General features: G+C 48.5%; 1 protein-coding gene across 6 annotated transcripts in view; it reads right to left on the bottom strand.

Annotated features, from left to right (window-relative positions):
- kif1ab (kinesin family member 1Ab) overlaps positions 1-19,226 on the bottom strand; it is a 56,061-nt gene that overhangs the window by 21,293 nt on the left and 15,542 nt on the right. For 3 of the 6 annotated variants that reach the window (XM_036554543.1, XM_036554544.1, XM_036554547.1), the window contains exons 3-26: positions 15,012-15,085; positions 14,244-14,423; positions 13,301-13,369; positions 13,020-13,198; positions 12,196-12,307; positions 11,833-11,910; positions 11,569-11,634; positions 11,444-11,461; positions 11,219-11,297; positions 10,980-11,058; positions 10,466-10,608; positions 9,858-9,896; positions 6,267-6,400; positions 5,695-5,774; positions 5,132-5,207; positions 3,969-4,048; positions 3,541-3,647; positions 2,746-2,829; positions 2,475-2,655; positions 1,794-1,866; positions 1,513-1,606; positions 1,017-1,165; positions 653-831; positions 261-398 (exon numbers count right to left, since the gene is read on the bottom strand). In XM_036554543.1, the coding sequence (XP_036410436.1) occupies positions 261-398; positions 653-831; positions 1,017-1,165; positions 1,513-1,606; positions 1,794-1,866; positions 2,475-2,655; positions 2,746-2,829; positions 3,541-3,647; positions 3,969-4,048; positions 5,132-5,207; positions 5,695-5,774; positions 6,267-6,400; positions 9,858-9,896; positions 10,466-10,608; positions 10,980-11,058; positions 11,219-11,297; positions 11,444-11,461; positions 11,569-11,634; positions 11,833-11,910; positions 12,196-12,307; positions 13,020-13,198; positions 13,301-13,369; positions 14,244-14,423; positions 15,012-15,085 (2,491 nt within the window). The remainder of the gene's footprint in view (positions 1-260; positions 399-652; positions 832-1,016; positions 1,166-1,512; positions 1,607-1,793; positions 1,867-2,474; positions 2,656-2,745; positions 2,830-3,540; positions 3,648-3,968; positions 4,049-5,131; positions 5,208-5,694; positions 5,775-6,266; positions 6,401-9,857; positions 9,897-10,465; positions 10,609-10,979; positions 11,059-11,218; positions 11,298-11,443; positions 11,462-11,568; positions 11,635-11,832; positions 11,911-12,195; positions 12,308-13,019; positions 13,199-13,300; positions 13,370-14,243; positions 14,424-15,011; positions 15,086-19,226) is intronic. The other 3 variants (XM_036554545.1, XM_036554546.1, XM_036554549.1) reach the window with 1 other exon arrangement.

Below are 19,226 nucleotides of genomic sequence, written 5' to 3'. Positions count from 1 at the left end.
ATATAAATATATTTTGTGGACCAGAGAGGGTCCCCTGAGAACAGTTATGTATTCTCGCTTGTAAGGTGACCACACACCCTTCATGCCAGTTTCAGTGAACATACACTCAGTGATTGTGTGAAAAGTGTGAACTATGTTAGAAATGTGAGCTGAGAGCCATCCTGTTAAGTCTTTGTGTACGGTGGAAAACAGGTCTAGTTCCCCTGTACGGACGGCGGTTGCTCTGCGGCGACCGTGACAGTGAACGCACAGTGACTCACCTGCCCACCAGGCGGAACCAGGGGAAGCGGTCGTAGAACGGGTCCCCGCCCGTCAGGACGTTATCACAGTCCTCGATGGAGTGGCTGGGCACCTCTGCCGCGCGGTCATACATCTCGCGCATCAGGTCCAGCCTCTGCCTGCAGGGGGCAGTGTAAACCAGGGATTAAAACAGGTTTACAGTGCGGTTCATGGTAACCAGAGTCAGGGACAATATCAATATCAGTTCTGTCAGTTCAGGAAACTAAATAAGAACTGAAATTCAATTCATCACTGTTCATAAGAACTGTGCCTTTGATACTTCATCATCACATCCATGGATAGATACAGTGAAACTGGACCCTGTGTTTTGTGATTGCGGTTCCGACCACTCCTCTGGCTGGGAGAGCAGTACCTGAGCTTCTCCAGGGTCCAGTAGTGAGTGGCCCCGTTCTTCTGGTCCTGCACCTCCACAGCCACGATGGTGCGGGGGAAGGGCCGCTTCTCTCGGTCCTTGGCCGCGTCGGGCGGCAGCAGGTCGGGCGGCAGAGGGGAGTACAGCGTGTCTGTCAGCAGGACAAACTGAAACTGAACCTGCGGGTGGAAAACACAACAGGTCCGTGTGGGGAATCATCACCCAACTTCCATCTGAAATAATGACTTGCTGCTGGAGCTCCGCCCTGCGTTTGATCTCATGATGCTGCTGTTTTTGAGGCGAACCCAGGGTGGGCTGCGTGACGTCATCGCGTGTTCCTCCGCAGGGAGACCCTGGCGCTCACCTTCTTCTTCAGCTCCACGCTGATGGCGTTGGCCTCCTTCAGGAAGATGGCATTCCCCCATAGGAGATCCCTCAGGGAGGTGAACTGGTAGCACTTCCACTTGCGGAAAGCCCACAGGGCCAGCTCCGTCTCCCGCTCCGTCCACTGCACTGCAGGGTGAAACCACACGCACACAAACGCTGCAGTGATCGCACGGCCGGACCGCAGAACACCTGACATCCTCTCCGTTTCCATAGCAACGTGGCTGCCCCGGGCCTTGGGTCCCCAGAGACCTGCTCTTTAATACTGAGAAGTGCTCTGTGGCAACATGTCACAAAGACCGATCAGTAAATCAGATCATGCATTATTATATAGATATATAGATTATTTACAGCATAAAACGTCCAATATTTTATATTCTGCAGCACTCCGTTACTGAGCTTTGCCATCCTGGTGTTTCCGCCATCATCAACCATCAGTTCACAGCACCAGTTCAATGAAAGCAGAGAATCCTGACCTTCTTCCTCAGGCTCCTCTTCCTCCTCTGCAGTTTCTAGGTAATAGCGGGAGTCCACCTGCTTCTGAAGGGCCTCCAGCTTACTCTCATAATCCTGACAAATGAAAAGCGTGCGGTCAATCCACATGGCCTGGGGATCATTCACGAATCCCAATCTATGGGACATTTAACACCAAATGGGATGTGAGCCATTGCGTTCTGCGCCTCACACAGTTTGTGTTGATTTCTGGCCTGTGAGGAGCAGCATCCCTTTGCACTTGAAGGAGATGCTGCAGGCTTACCAGTCGCTGCTGTTCCAGCAGGTTGCTGGCCTCCTCTCTCTCCCTGCGATACTGATCCTCCAGCTCCTGCAGCCTGTAAGGACAGTGATGTAGGGCTTACCATACACACATGCAAATGCAGGAAGAACAATCAATTCACCTTGCAGGACAGCCGCTCAATCTCCGCGCTATCAAGCAACATCTGTGCAAGCTGCAGCACTAAAGCCTCCATCAGTAACTGCAGCGAGATCAGGCTCATTGGTTTATCTTTCTGTCCTCATCAGTAATTTCTCAGCCTGCCGGGAAATGCCCCTTATCGCTACGCTAATCTCCAGGGTAAATTTCCTGTGGGTTTCTGCTGCCACTGAATCATGTCTTCTCCCTCCTCCTCCTCTCTCCTTCTCCTCCCTCCTCGCGCCTCCCCCTCCTCCTCATGCCTCTTCCTTCCTTCCTCCTCCTCGCGCCTCCCCCTCCTTCCTCCTCCCTCCTCCTCCTCGTGCCTCCCCTCCTTCCTCCCCCCTCCTCCTCCTCCTCGTGCCTCCCCTCCTTCCTCCTCCTTCCTCCTCCCTCCTCCTCCTCGTGCCTCCTCCTTCCTCCTCCTTCCTCATCCTCGCGCCTCCCCCTCCTTCCTCTTCCCTCCTCATCCTCGCGCCTCCCCCTCCTTCCTCCTCCCTCCTCATCCTCGCGGCTCCTCTGGCCCACCTCTGCTCCATCTCCTGCTTCATGTCGATGCCCTGCTTCTCCAGCAGCTCCCTCTGGGCGAAGGCCCAGTCCACGGGCTCGGCGGGCGTCTCCGCGCAGGGGGTGCGCTCCCGCTCCTGTCGCGCCTGCTCCGGGTGGTTAAAGCGGAACACGTGACTCTTCCCCATGATGATGCGGTTTCCTGGGGGAAGGAGAGCCAATGGTAAACAAGCACCGCACGTGCGCATGCCACGGGAGAGATCGCCATGGTAACCTGGAGCTACAGACCCACCTGAGCGGAGCACAGTGGGCTCGGTCACCCTCTTCCCGTTGACGTAGGTCTCCGCCCCCTCGCAGGGATCCAGCACGACCACAGCTGCAAGTGGAGACACGTCTGTGAGACTCCGCCATCGCCCATTAAAACCACAACCCCAGCTAATCACTATTCCTCCACGACCCAAAAACCCACTGCGTTACGAACACAGACATCACACGAGGCATTGCTTTCACTGCGCACATTGTTTAGCACCTCTTCAGAGCTACAGCTCAGGACCGCCTCAATCCCCACCCCCTAACACCTGCTGCTTACTTACTTTCTGATTATTTTACTTGTAGCGTCTCGATGCGTTGTGGATACTGAGGTCTAGTGACTGTGATATATGGAAGTGTATGTGCTTGACTTCCCTTATTTTTCTACACTGTCTAGTTTTAGATTAGCACAAGTTAACTTGCGGTAGTTCTTAAATGGTGTTGTGTTCACACTCACTGGTCTGGGAGTGTTGTTATCCTGGTCTGACACTGTTGCTCATTCAACTTGAATGGATGCACTTCTGTTGTATTGTGCTGGAAGTCACTCTGGATAAGAGTGTCTGCTAAATGAATGTAGCATAATATAATGCCAGGTTTAAACTGTGCATTTTGTCTTGTACAGAATGACTGTTTGCAAACGCTGCCCTATAACTGCTCCTTAGAAACATTCTCCCCTCAGAACATATTATGCTACCCTACTCCATCACTGAATAGCTGCTCCTGCAGTCACAGTCCCTCCCAACTGTGAGCAGCTGACCCCTGACCCCCGACCCCTCACCTTCGCCGAGTGGGCCGGTGGTGCTGGTGAATGTGCAGTGCTCATCCTTGATGAAGTGGCCGCTCAGAACGATGTCCTGGCGGCTGCTGGCGTCCTCACGCCCCACCCTGAGCAGGAAACAGGCTTGTGTTAACAGCTGGGGTGCATATGTGCAGGACGGAGGTACATCCCCCCCCTCCAATTGAGCACTGCGTAGATTAAGACTGAAAACTCCCAACAACCCCCCCCCCCCCCCCCACACACACACACACACACACACACAAGGCACCTTTCACTAATACCTGTATAGTCTTTGCTTTTTGACTCTAATATTATGTCTTTAGGGGACTTTTTGATAAACATTGATAACAAAAAGGCAAAGCAAATGCACCCTTTAATGTTTTCCTGTCAGAACATCAGGTGTTCAGACAGGTGCTGGGGTTTCTTACCTGGTCATTCCATCTTTAATGTAGTACAGCAGGCACTCTGACATCAGCGGGTCTTCATTCAGATTTACCAGGTGGGGAGTCTGAACAGAGAGAATTTTGTTACTTTTCTCTGTCTTCATGTACACATCTTTCATTATTTATTTAAAACACTTTGGAGGAAACACTTTTTTGTCTGAATATTCCCATAATACAGGGGGTGTTAAGATATGCTTCAGACTAGTGTCTGTAAATGGTTATGTAAAGTCCTACTGCTGTGCTGATTGTCACAATATGAATGGGCAATGTTTTGCTCTTTAATCATGCACAGAAGTCAATAAATTCACCCTGACTGCATTTTACAACAGCCGTGATAGCAAGAGCACACAGCACTAGGAAACAGTCCAGAGCAGCAGAGAGGCAAAACAAATCCATAAAGTATGGATTTTAAGTTTGAATTTTAAAGAACTTTCTGTGGGCAGAGTGGTAGCCCATTGAGGGTAGCCAGTGAAAGAGAGCACATTTAACGCAACAAACATCAAAGAAAACAGCAGCGTCCAGTTGCCTCACAAAAGCTTTCAATCATCACCGAACGTAATCAGCTTGTTTGCGTTTCTATCTTTGGATAGCTTATTGCAAACAAAAGCAGCTGCTCGCTGTACACTTCTGTGTACAGTAATGGCTTCCCTCCAAGTATTGCCTGAATTACATATTCTCAGTTTTAGATGTCAGTTGATTGCTGGACTGATTGAGCAGAGACCCTCACTTAGGAGCCTGAAACACAGTGTAGACAGGGTTGGAAGGCTGCAAGGTGGAATACAGGAGGAAGTTTGAAATCCACATCAACCACACAATGTTCTCCTAGTGTTCCTGTGGCATTGCAGCAACATCACAACGTTGGTACAATGCCACTCAAATGCTGCGAGAACGTATTTTGTAAACTCTCACTCCACCGTAACAGACCTCATTTGGGGAAAAGAGCCCGACCGTGTCAATAAACACAGGCTGTGGCTTGCGTGGTGGAGGCTTTGGGACAAACCAACAGAAACCATCATTTTACCAGCCGCAAAGAACATCCTTTTCAAACAGACAATGCCAGAATGACACTCTGCAAGCATGATGGTGTGTGTTAGTAGCATATGTGCATCTGGGGAATATGATTTGTTGAGCGGCACAGCATCCTTCACCTTCTTGGGTGAAAAGACCCCCACGGTCCCTCCATCTTCTCGCATGGCCACACCCATCTCAGCCAGCAGGGCTTCCCTGGAGGAATAAACACTTCACCTCAGCCAGGTAAAACATTTATTTAAACATCAAGAGAATGAAGCTAAAGTGGCATGGAGTTTTCCCATACACAACCTGTGTATATACACCAAATGGCTGGTGAATTCAAATGTACAAAACAACAATGAAAAACACATGTAGAGTATTTACACAGGTATGAAATACTGGGTCATCAAGGTCATTCCAGCTCCGCTAAGAGCAGATTCACACAGTGGGCCCTTCCTCGCTCCCCAGGGGTGTGGGGATATTCATTGGAGTGCTCATTAGAAGCTTACATAGCAGAAATGGTGATGGCAGCTCTGGGGGGAGAAAAGAGGTCGGCGCCTCACTCAGAGGGCAGGGCCTCACTCAGAGGGCGGGGCCTCACTCAGAGGGCGGGGCCACTCTCAGAGGGTGGGGCCTCGCTCCGAGGGCGGGGCCTCACTCAGAGGGCGTGGCCACTCTCAGAGGGCGGGGCCTCACTCACCTCTCCATGCGAATGGCCTCTGTGCGCCGAAGCTTCTCCTCCCAGGTCTCGTTGAGCTCTGCGATTATCTTCTCCGTTTCCTAGGGAACGAGAGTATCAGGTCACTAACAGCGTAGGATTATTCCAGACCAACAGAAAAACAAACAAAAAAAACACCCCATACTGAAGAAATGCCAAATTAACTGATCAACTGAATTAACTGATCAAATCAATTTATTATAGGGCTCCAGAGCATATTTTGCATGATCATCATCCAACTCCTAATGGGACTGCCCCCTACAGACACAACATTACCACAACATAATGTGATATCTACATATTTCTTATCTTACATATTTACATATTTATCTACATATTTCTTATATATAAGAAATATATATCTTATATATATATATATATTCATAAAAAAGGAAACCAAGGATAATATGCCCCATATGCCCTAATTCAGTTTCTGGGTGTACAAAGACTGGTACTGAATAGCTAGTGACCAGACTGAGGATGGCCCCTATGGAGGCCAGGACAGAACATGGCATGGGGGTGCCCCGATGTGAGGCGTGACCCCTGGAGCTGACCTTCAGCCTCTCGATGGCCTCCTCGCTGCCCGGGCTGAACATGATGCGGTCGTGCAGGCTGTTGATGGACCCGGCACGGCTGGACAGGGCGGACAGAGAGGGGGAGGGGCTCATCCCGGTCATGGCATTGGTCACTGTGGAGAGATCACCCCTTTGACTGACAGCTTGGCGATTATGGATATTACTCTTATAATCCGACAAGTCTGTCAGAGGGGCGGGGCGAGGGGGGGAGGTTAGGGAGAGAGGGCGTCCGAGATGGGAAAGCGGGACAGGAGGAGAGAGAGGGAGAGCGCAGGACAGGAGGAGAGAGGGGGAAAGCGCAGGACAGCGGAGAAGAGGAAGAGACAGAGGTGGCTTGAGATGAACCGAAATGCAGCTTAAGGCTAAAGAGAGAGAAACGGAGCGACTCTAAGCCCTGCAGGGCTCTACAGCTCTACAGCGCCATTCAAGAATGCGATGAACGAGACAGTGAAAGCAGACAGCAGCTGAAAGGTTAGAAAGCAAATGGGGTTTCTGACATTTAAAAACGGGACATATCACGGAGCTTCTGCCGAGGCTTTATTAGCAGAGATATTGGAAATCTGGGCTATAATAAAATTGCCTTGCCACTCATATGTGGAAGAAAGTGCTGTACAAATCCATTTCTGTGCAGGCAAAACGGCATGTGTTATGTATGTGGAGAATGTGTCATGTCTTAGAGAGATTGAGAGCAGACAGCAATAGGTCAAAACACAAGATTTCCCATGATGCCTCTAGCCCTCTTTGGAGACACTCCTGTTCGAGCAATTCAGCTCCACACTCAACATCATCAAAGATGCCTCACTGAGGAAGATATACACCCAACAACACCACAGCTAAAAGGAAGAGAATTCGCATTAATTTAATACCGTGACTAATACCACATGTATGACGTTATGCATGTTATAGACGGACACTAAGCTTCCCTGTATAAGAACACACCCTGTCCCCCAATGCGGGGCGCAGGGTGGCGTGAGACAGGCGTTCTGCAGTCTGACTGTACAGCTGCGGTTTCCTCACACTCTGTGCTGTGGCTGTGTTTATGGTGTTTCTGGGAGCACTCAGCCCGGCCACCGGATCACGTTGCAGTTAAGAGGGAGGCCAGAGACGGAGGCTGCACGTTATGGAATCCATTACAGAGGGGAAAAGCATCAGGCTGCCGTTCTTAGCGGAAACAATCCCATTAAACTGCAACCAGCCCAACGGCCAGGCTGGTCGCGTCCGCGTGAAAATACATCGTCCCCTGTCAATCGCTCCAGTTCAAACGGGTTCATCTTGAAAAAAACCTAAGATGTTACATTACGCTCCCTAATATGGTCCCTACTATTGTCAAAGGATTCTAACACACTGCATGGTAATTCACAAACAGCTGTAACCGATGTAAGCCGCTCTGGACAAGAGCGTCTGCTAAATGCCAATAATGTAAATAAATCTGATGCGAGATGAATGTTGTTGTTAAATTCAATGCATGTATGACAACCTATATTTGAAGTAGGAATGTATTTTTGGCAAAATAAAAAAATAACAGTGGTTTGGACTCCTTCAGTACAATACATTTCGGCAGTGATGCTGCTGCTATGGCAACACAGAACTGTGATGTCACAGTGCAACGCTCAATCAGAACGCAGAATGTCTCCCTCTGATTTTTCCTTCCTTCTCGGCAGTGATGCCCGGTGAGCTACAAAATGGCAATTAACTCACCTCTGTTTGATGACTTTCCTGAACCTGTACCTGATGGTTTTACAGGATTAACATGCATGGCAATTTAATTAAGGATCACCCGTTAGCAGCCAGCTCCATTTGATTTGATTCCATGTAATTCATTCATTTTGCCTTTGTGCACCTCACATGAAATCATTTTAGTTGCAATGAAAGTCAAAATCCACTTTCCAACATCTTTATCATAATAAGAATTATTAAATACAACCCTATCTCTGTCATTATCAGTTTAATGTGCATGTGTGCACAATGTGTGCTGTAATGCTACAGCAATTAACACAATTAATTAGAAAGGTGAGCTGCTGATGGATGACACTTATTCAAATCGCTAAGCGGCTAAACATGTCAATTCTGAAAAACAGTTTCAAGATTAGTATCAGTCAAAAGTTCTCAACCCGTTTCTTTGCACCTTATGGTCAGTTAGTTATGTGATATCCATTCTCTTCAATTCACTCCACTCAGATGGCTAAGGAAATAAGGCCTTACACCTCAACAATAGAGGCGATCTCATCAAGATGCAAGCAGTCTATTTTCAGCTCCGCAGCCGCAGTGCCGGCCGGGCCTTATGAGATCTTTTTTGATTAAATGCGCCCTGAAGCACTAAGCCTTCATCTGTGCATGTTCCAAAGCAGCCAGAAACCCAGCCACTCTGCGAGGCTCTCCACCCACTCAGCCAGCTGAAGCCCTGTTAAGCGTTAGAGCTGGGGGGGGATGGGGGGGTCAGGGAGTGCAGTTGTCAGTCGGACGCCCATCAGGGAAAAGGCTGTAGAAGCAGGGAGCCGCCGTGCTCAGCCCTCCGGTAAAAAAACACCATTTTGATTCGATTGGATCTGAATCCAGTCCAGAACCGCATTGATCGGGCACTGAGATTTTTTTACCCCAGAGATACACTTAATTGAAACTTGCCACCGGTCCACTAAGCCTGATGCAAATAACGGGTGTGGAGTAGTGGGGGTGGGGGTGGGGGTGGGGGGGGGGGGCATATGGGGCCGGTTCAAATCCCAGTTAGAGCAGTTCTTTTCAGGTCCAGTCATGTAAACAGGTACTCTCTAACGTGTGAGATATGTAACATAAGAGGACGGTGAGCAGCTAATGAATCAGCTGTTTATTTGTATTTTTTACTGGTTTAGCATGAAATAGCAGCTCGTATTATGTATGAAGCAGTAGGTCCACCATTAAGAAACTGGTTTGCACACTTATTAAACATTACTTCAGTGGCGAGTGTGTTTTCTCGGGGAGATGGGCGGCCGAATGAGACTGCAGTGATGTAGCGCCCTGCTTCCTGCGGGCCAGAGCCACAGCCAGAGCGGGACCTTCACAGGCCAGGAGAGCAGATCTGCAGCACCAGAAGGGGCCTGGGTCCCGACCCACACACCAGGCCACTCCAATAGCAAAGCCTGCACTGAGTCTGCACACGCATACTGCAGGAACGTCCCGGCCATACAACTGCTCCCTAAATGAGTACTGACATGAACATCCGGGGATAATTACTCTGTGACCCTGGATCAATACACAGAAGGAAAGGTCACTCCTTATTAAGGCCAGAATTCAAGCCATACACTTTGCCTGATTTATGATTTCTACATCTGCGCTTAGTAAAGTGCAGGTGTAGAAAGACGTACTGAACCGCTTTATCGGGTCTATTGGACTCTGCAAAGGCGAGGCAGTATTGCACTGAGGAATGTGAAGGCCAGACATGCACACCGCTCAGACCCTGCGTCTCTGGACCGAAGCGTCTGTCACAAGTCTATGCTACAGTGGTAAATACTCTGGTGCTGCAGAGATTCCTGTAAAGTCGATTTAGCTGCAAAGCATGAGGGGAGCAGGAAACAGAACATTTCAAACAGCACACACATTTCAAACCAGCGATCTTGGGACCGGGAGCCGGATACGCTGATAGAGAGAGACAGGAAAAGAACACAGTGAGACGCATTCACACACACACACACACACACACACACACACACACACACACACACACTCACACACTCACACACTCACACACACACACTCACACACTCACACACTCACAAACACACACACACACACACACACACAACACACGCTCGCACCTCAGTCTGCATGACACACAGCCCTAATGGCCAATCATAGTGCTATACTGATATGCTTAAACTTAGAAGGCATGGAAATTAACAGGGAAAAGGATTGTGGGCACACACTAGAGAGACAATGAAAAGATGTAAGGTTTGCAGTGGAGTACGTGATTATGTGTGTATGAGTGCGTGTGTGTGTGTGTGAGTGTGTGAGTGTGTGTGAGTGCGTGTGTGCGTGCGTGTGTGTCTGTGTGTGTGTGTGTGTGTGAGTGCGTGTGTGTGTGTGTGTGTGTGTGTGTGTGTGTGTCCGTGTATGTGTATGTGTGTGTGAGTGCGTGTGTGTGTGTGTGAGTATGACCGTGAATGCAGTACATGACGCAGCCACCCCGCTGCAGTGCGGCCGCTTACTCTCGATGATGTCCCCGAGCCCCTGGGCGTATAGCAGGTCCTTCAGCCGGGACACCTCCTCCTTCAGCTCCCTCACCAGCCGGTTGTTGGGGTCCTCGTTGATGACCGCATTGCAGCGGATCTGCTTGGCCCGGTCGGCGTATCTGCGGGACACCAGAGGGGCGCCGTCAACAGCCTGCGGTTGACAAACCGTGAGCTCATGGCAGCCCGGGGGGCAGGGGCGTCACAGCGCCCCCCGGAGGGGGTGAGGGAGATGGACCCGGGTGCAGCTGCATTCAGCAGGCCCGTCTGAAGGCAGTCGAACTCTGCAGCAGCCAGCGTGAAGGATGTCTGAAGGGTGGCAATGCAGCAGCTGAGCACCGCTGCTCATTAAACTCCACTGATGAGACGTACCCTTACATAACGCGGTGTCAGTGACCGTTCTCTTTTTCCTGTCAGCGGCTGAGCAGGCACAGTTAAAGCTACTGATGGCAGCTGAAATGAAGGTGTCCGTTTCTCTGCCTGATGGTCCTACCTGAGTGTGCTGAGGGTCTCATCGTAGTTAATGTCTGCGGGGCTGAGGGCGGCGACCATCGCCGTGCGAGAGTTTCCCCCTGGTTAACAGAAAAGGGATGTCGGTCAGAGAGGAGGACGGCAATAGGGGGAAAATTAATACAGGAAAATCCACCATTAAACACCCAGGTTTTTAATCAAAAACAAGAAGCTATGAAAATATGCATAACTGTTACATGTACAGTTTGCAAAGATTCATACCCAAGTTCTCTCTCAGTAGCCAGGTCAGCACAGAGTCTCTGTACGGAATAAAACTCTCAACCTTCTTCTTCTTCTTGTTCTGTAAAGGAAGTAACTCAGCTTTAACCATAGGCTTCCCATGTAAAAGCAGTGTTAACAGAACATACTGTAATTTTGAATGATATGTTTAGGTTTTCAGACATTTCAATACCTAATATCTGTTTTTCAAATATTAGGGTGTCTTACCTTGTTTGGTCCAGAGTCCTAAAAAAACAAACAAACATAGCATGATGATTTTACCATTTGAGATGCTTGAGCAGGTTAATGCTGATGAATGCTAAACATTGTCAAAGAGAGTGAAAGATGCTTACCACTTCAGCCAAAGCAGAGATGACCTTCCCCAGTGTGGTCAGGGATTTATTGATGTTTGCTCCTTCCTGAAAAAGAATACACAGGTCAAAGGTCACTCAAGAGAAGCCATTAAACAACATAAAATATCAGCAGTGCCCTTATGCAGAGAACACAATGGTTCTTGAAAATAATACTGGAAAATTAAACCCGGCGCTTTACCCACACACACATGATACTAAAGCGTCTGCATATTACCATCATGCACCACTGTAAGACCAGCTCACCTTCAGTCGGGTGCCTTTGGCCCCTGTGGAATCAGCTCTTTCACTGCCAGCCAGGTCCACTAAGCTGATTTTGCTCACCTGAGACAAACATTGACACGTAAATCATAGAGTAAGGGTACTGTGTAGTAACGTGCAGACACACCCACACACACACACACACACACACACACACAATGCAACATCTGAGTGTATCTTCAGCAGTTGCTAAGGAACCAGGGATTGTTTCTTGTTAAGAAGTGTGACTCGAGCCAACGAGCATAACAATAAATAATAAGTGCTTTCAGAAGGAGGCCCTGATGCACGACTCAGTAATCACGCCAAACGGCACGGTAAGTGCTGCCGTGGCTTCGGCTGCGGCTGTACCTTCTCAGAGGTGTTGTCAGTCTCGGCGTCGTGGCGCTTCTGGGTGAAGATGATGTTGAAGACGGCATGGGATCGGCTGCTGGTCTCGTTCATGTTGGTGGCTGCAACCGTCCTGAGGGCGGAAAGGTCACGAGGGAAAAATCGCGTCAGGGTGACCCCAAAATACCACTGCTCCCAAAAACCATCTCCCTAAAGCACAATTCACAGGCACGTGCTCCTAAAACAACACACCCAGAATGAATCACAGATCGAAAATCAGGCAGCTGGGATGACATCGGCCTGATAATGTTTTGGACATAGAGGGCATCTAAAAACATGTATACCGTAGCTCAACTTTCTCTGTGCGCACAATCTGTTTAAACATGATGCTTTTATCGCAGGATAATTAGGTAGTGATTCAAAGGGTCCACCCAATTCATTTCATATGGCTGCATGATTTTGATGTCTCCAAGCAAAGCTTCTGTCTAATGGTAAAAATACATACAGAGATGGAGAGGCCAAGCCCACTGAAGCTCACTCTTCTAACATACATGAAGCTTTATTCACGCTCTCTAATTGCACCTGTTCCACTGAGTGAAGCTGTATAACGTCAGACACTTCCAAGCTCACCAGGCATTCACTGACGTGCTTCCCTACTAGAGCTGTGGGCTGGTGGTTAATTTAACGATTTCCTGATTTCTCACCCTTCATTCACCCACACACCACGTGAATAAATGATACAGCCCTCATCTGACTACTATCTGTGCCTTTTTAAGGAAGAAAAAGAAGGGAGACTGTTGCCATGGCTACAGCCTGCAGTGAGGAGCCGGGATGCGTCCTGTCACCTGGCCTTGTTGCCGGAGTCCATCAGGTCCTGGATGTCGCTGTAGGAGGTGACGGCCAGCTTGGACAGGTCTTCCACGTACGGGCCCATGAGGGGGTGCTCTCGGACTCGCAGGTTTCCTTTGTTTTTGGGGTTCAGCAGGTCACGCACACGCTCACAGTAGATCTCCATGTAGCTCACCTGGGGACAACAGAGAGGGACAGTTTGGGAGGCGCTCATCCAGGCAGGAAGGAGTCACTGCTTCCTCCAGCGGACACAGGGACAGAGAGAGGCTGTACTCACCTCCACGGAGTAAGACATGCTGTTGTCATTGCCGCTGTCGTTAATCTTGGTAAAGAGGTCCTCGCACAGCTGGGGTCAAAACAAGAGGGGGGCGTCAGTCTGCACTGTTCATATACAGATTGATCTCACATTCAGATTTACAACTATACATGTAGATATGTGTGTGCGCGCGTGTGTGTGTGCGTATGGGTGTATGTAAGATGTGTGCATGTGTTTATGCGTGTGCGTGCATGTGTTTATTTGTGTGTGTGTGTAAGATGTGTGCATGTGTTTATTTGTGTGTGTGTGGGTGTGTGTGTGTGTGTGTGTGTGTGTGTGTATGTGTGTGTGTGTAAGATGTGTGCATGTGTTTATTTGTGTGTGTGTGTGTGTTTATGTACTTTTGTGCACTCGTGTGTCTGCATGTGCAGTATCTTGCCCACTCATATTCATACCATATGCTCCTGTCCATATTCCCTAAACCTACTGAGTCACTGAGTGTGTAGGTGGTGTATACTCCCTCAGTGTGCTACACCTGTTCACACTCTATGCGTGCTGCACCTATTCAGACCCTATACGTGCTACACCCGTTCAGACTGTGTGTGTGTTATATGCTGTCAGACTGTGCATGTTATACGCTGTCAGACTGTGTGTGTTATATGCTGTCAGACTGTGTGTTATACGCTGTCAGACTGTGTGTGTTATATGCTGTCAGACTGTGCATGTTATATGCTGTCAGACTGTGTGTGTTATATGCTGTCAGACTGTGTGTGTTATACGCTGTCAGACTGTGTGTGTTATATGCTGTCAGACTGTGTGTGTTATACGCTGTCAGACTGTGTGTGTTATATGCTGTCAGACTGTGTGTGTTATACGCTGTCAGACTGTGTGTGTTATATGCTGTCAGACTGTGTGTGTTATACGCTGTCAGACTGTGTGTGATATACGCTGTCAGACTCTGTACCAGTGGTATGATGCCCTGCTGGTCCTTCTCCTGTCTGCCCATCATGGTGTAGGACTTCCCGGCGCCCGTCTGGCCGTAGGCGAAGATGCAGACGTTGTAGCCCTCGAAGGCGTGCAGAAGCATCTCCTCCCCGATGTCCCGGTACACAATCTGCTGCGATGCATAGTTGATGTCCTCAGGCTGGGGAAAGAGAAGAGAATCAGAGACCCAGCAATACCATGACAGTAACCGCAACCAATGGAACGCCATCATACTGACTGCAACCACTGAACCGCCACCATGCCAATCACAACCACAAAACAACCACCAGCATCCCAACAACAACCACTCAACCACCACCATACCAACCAAACAACAGCATAACCACCACCACCCCAACCACAACCACAAAACAACCACCAGCATCCCAACCACAAGCACTCTACCATAACCACTAATGTCTCCATCTAAAATAAACCTACAGCAATTATCCCTGAGGAATACTAGGATCAGGGGAGCAAATCAGGTTGAAGTTAAATGTCTTAGACAAAATAATATTAATAATACTGACAATGCTGATTATAATAATGAAAATAAATAATAAAAAAACACTCACATGAACATTAAGATGTCATATCAGCATACATATGACTATTTAATTCAAGTCCTAGTCTCATAGGGAGAGAGGTTTGTGACAGCACAGTGGGTCAGGCAGTGTTTGTGTTTAGTTTAGTTGTGCCATTTGCCTACAGTGCTTCTGAGGCACACAGGGGGCAGTGTGTGACTCACCGAGGTGTGTGACCAGTAGGAGAAATCAAAGTTGAAGCTCTTGTTCTCTTTGGGCTGCTTGGGGTTGATAATGGCTGAAAGAGAGGACAGGGAGTTAGCACGGCAGACCTCAGACCAGCACTCAGTACCATACAGCCAACAGTGAGGAGAACCCAGAGCAATGGCATCTCTCACAAACACTGTGTCTCGGTGAGCAACTCGCGTCGAGGAGGAAGGTGCTGGGAGGGTCTGGGAGGGGCAGGGGTGTACCAGGTCAGAGGGACCCACAGAAAATGTGGGTCCACAACAGTCACCTCACCACAGCCATCACTGAGAGACCAGGATGTGGCTCTGAATAGAGTGAGGTGTGGCTGAACACGCATTTCAAAACAGCAAACAGGGAGACATCAGCTCATACGGGTGTTGCTGCGGTTATTTCTGAGATATTAGTCTAAAATAATTTCAAAAGGCAGAGGGGCAAGAATGGATCGCTGGTCAAAAATGCCTGTGAAAGACTGCATGTGCAGGTGTTTTTATTGGTTGTGACACAGTATTAAAATCAGTAAAATCAGTTCAATTTGCAACAGCTCCATGCCATGAAAAACTCCCAAAAGGAAATGGCTGCTTTACCCAAATATTGATTATTGCTTGATTGCAATGAGGAACATCCGATTATTTGTGGACTGTTTGTTGTTTTTTTTTTTTTTTAATGTGAACTGCGTCACAGGTTACAGAGCCGCGAGTCAATTTTTAACAGACTGAGGCGGCACCATGTGTCACGCACTGAGCTCACTCTCTCCTGGAGTCTGCTGCTCGTCAGAGGAGTCGGTACCATGACTCATCCCGGTCAGAGCAGCGCCCTGAACGAGCCGGCGGCGGAGGGAACGGAGGATGAGTCCGCTGCCTGAGAAACGGGTGTGGCCCCGTGGGCAGGGGGTGGTGCTGACCAATCACATCTCATCCTGCTTTACGTTCTCCTTCAAGAGGGCTGACTGCTCCCTCTGCTTTAAAGAGAGGTCAAAACTATTCATCTTTGCATCTTTTGTTGTCCTTGCATCAGAGGAACCAAATCAGCAGCCTCGCAGTAGAGCTCCCCTTCTCTCCTCCTGTGAGCAGAGGAGGCAAACAAGCAACCAATGAAAAAGCAGCACCCCCTCCCGAGCGGCCGCAAACCCAAGGTCACTCTCGTTAGCGCTTCGAGGAGAGAGAGTCACGAGCGAATAATTGAATATTATTAAAAAGGCCCAAAGGGCAGAACGCTGCAGCATGTAGGCCCCATCAAACTAAAGCGCATGTCAACATCTGCACAGCCCCCTGTCTCTCACTGAGAGGAGAGGCCTAAGATAACTGTCAACTGGCTCTAGAGAGGGAAGCTGAACCAGAGCTGGCTCCTGGTAGGTTTAGCAGATATGACACAGCGTGTCATCCTACGTTAGGAGCTGAATCTGCGGAGAGGGAACTAAATCAAATGCTACCCTACGAGCTCCAGCTCAGCTGACAATAAACACGGCGGCTTTTCTCCAACTCCCGTTAGTCTGACCCTGGCATCCAGCCCAAACGTGACCGAGTACAAAATGTAGTCATCGAATGAATAATGCAAACGGCACGATTTAACAAGCCCCTTCTGTGACTCAGAAACAGTATGTCATCGGCTTCCTGAGTAACCTCTGATTCCACATGCACCGCGTGTCACCCTGTCCCTTCAATAAGGCATCTGCAATTCAGGTGCCTCGTCTCTGAATAAAGCCCTCACAGCTCTGTCCTTGTGAGGATGCGGGTTGGCACCCCTTCAGCCCTGCAAACGTGCCGTAAATTTTAAATCAAACGGTAGGAGCCGCGCCCAGTGAGGACTCAGCAATCAATGGTGAATAAGGAGCTGTGCGTCGACGACCATGTGAGAAGCACTGTGCTCTCGGGCCCACTCGGCTGCTGCATCTTCAGCACCAGGTTTAGCTCGTTCATGTGACCCGTAAGTGTATGTCATCGTGATTTCCCTGGTGTGCGACACAACAAATAAAGACTGAAGTCTCTCTGCTGAAACCTTTTGGATGAGGTGATTAACTGCCTTCGTGACTAACCATGGTCATCTAAAATCCCACAGGTTAGAGATGGAAGCTCCACTCTTACAGCTGAGTTCCAACCTTGGTCCCTCAGTGTAGCTATCTAATCGTCGCCTGCATTTGATTGGTCATACAATCCATCACACCTCCACCCCCTCCCTCTCGTCTCCAGGTTGTCACTTTAAATGAGAAACGAGCTCTCAGGTGACCTTCCCGGTGGAGTCAAGGTTAAGGAGATTAATAGAAGGAGGAGAGACCTGGGGGGCTGCGGCTTGCTGGTACCCCATCTCCCCTTCCCGCGACCCACGATCTGCGTTGGGAAGGGGTCTTTGGGAATCTGCTGTCCTTCTGTCCTGGTGTCTGCTGCCTTGCATTGCAGAATCAGACTTTATTCTGTACCAGTGTAGCAGAGACCATCCATATATCGTACACAGACAGTTTCCTTTCTCTAAAATACAGACATGGACACACACACACACACACACACACACACACAGGGACACACGCTCGCACATATATACATTCTCTTTCTCTTTCAAACACTCACACACATACACTTCTGATCTCGGCCCATTCAGAACGGAAAAGATAAGAAGCCCATTTTCCTGGCTCTTGATACTCCGCTATGTGGCCACAAAAGTCATGTGACTGCACAGTCAGAGGAGGAGCGGCAGATGGATCGATCCTCTGAAATCAGATCCGTGCGTCAGACAGAGGTGACTCCTCTCCCAGAGGGCTCTTAATAAATGATGAGCACTTCCTGCTCAGAGCCGCTGCTGATGTCCAACGGAGACTGAGAGGTACAAACAAGCAGAACTACATTTCTGACAGACACGAGACAAACGGTATGCTCTGGGATTCACAATACGCACAAGCGTCAAGCATACTCCTCCTACTTAAACATACTAATTCTATAGACTAGTTCATATCCATTATACTTACAATCAAATACCCTTTCCTGGGCAATAGAAGGGCCAGTATTCCTATGAATCTGTGTGGTAACAGTCAGCATGAGCTGTAATTTATCTCCATTGCACATGGGGTAGATTTGCTGCCCTGTAAGGCTAATCCACACCGCGGGTGAGGCTCTGAGCATCGCTCTGTCTCACCGTGTGCGGCACACACAGCCCCTCCCTAAATCCACATCCTCTACAAAACCTCTCATATGAAAACAATACTGCAGACCAGAAATCACTCATTAATGCAAAAACACACCTGACATCCTAACATAAGGGCCAGCACTGAAACAAGGTTACCATCGTATCAATTTACCTTTTTCGAAAAACAATTAAACAGGTGAATTTTCAACAATATAATCCGAAATAGATACCTACTGTTATCTTATATATATTCCTAAAACAACAAACCTTATTTTGAAATTTGAAAAAATATATATTTAATTTATATTTGTATATGTTTTAATACATGTATACATACATAATATATGTAATATAATGATTATAAAACAGAACATGAATTTTTCATTTAAAAAACACAGAAAAACTGTAAAGATAGCATCTGTGCTCTGGAGTTTGAATTAGTTATATGAAAGAGGTGTTAGTAGGGTTACATGACAGCCTGATTCCATGTAGGCTGTGGGGCTGAGTCTTCCAGCACTTGATTGGGTGGAGAGAGGCTGGGGCGGGGCTGGGGGAGACAGACAGCCAATGAAGCGTAGGGCTGTAAAACAGAGCAGGTGGGAACTGTCACCACTGCCCCATTAACTGGCCACACTCAGGATCATACCATATTGTTGCTGGGGGGTTGTGCTTTCTTTCTGCCAGGATCCTCCCGGGGTTTTATGCCGGTATCACTCAGGTCTTGCCTGGCTGAATTTCTACTGTACTGCAGCGTTTGAATTCTCAGCAAACCACTCCACTGTCCTGCAGAGCAGTGAGCGCATTTAGTCTTAGACGAAGTGAGATATGGCGCACTCCCATTCTGAAAAGCAACGGATGCTGGGGAGCATTGTCATGACATACGGCAGGTCATAAGGTGCCTTAAAACGGGTTTTTCATCAAGAATGCTAGTGTACTCTCTCTACTTGTTCTTGTGCTGTATGTGTAAATATACATTCTTTTTTGTATTTTTTCTTTGTGTTTCTCAATTTCTAATCCAATTTAAAACAGCAAATTGCACACACAAATCTTCACACACTCTGCCTTTCCTCAAGGGA

This window comes from Megalops cyprinoides, chromosome 20 (genome assembly GCF_013368585.1).
Source record: "Megalops cyprinoides isolate fMegCyp1 chromosome 20, fMegCyp1.pri, whole genome shotgun sequence".
NCBI lineage: Eukaryota > Metazoa > Chordata > Actinopteri > Elopiformes > Megalopidae > Megalops > Megalops cyprinoides.
Note: the sequence above shows the minus strand (reverse complement) of the source record. Positions and strands in the feature narration are given on the sequence as shown.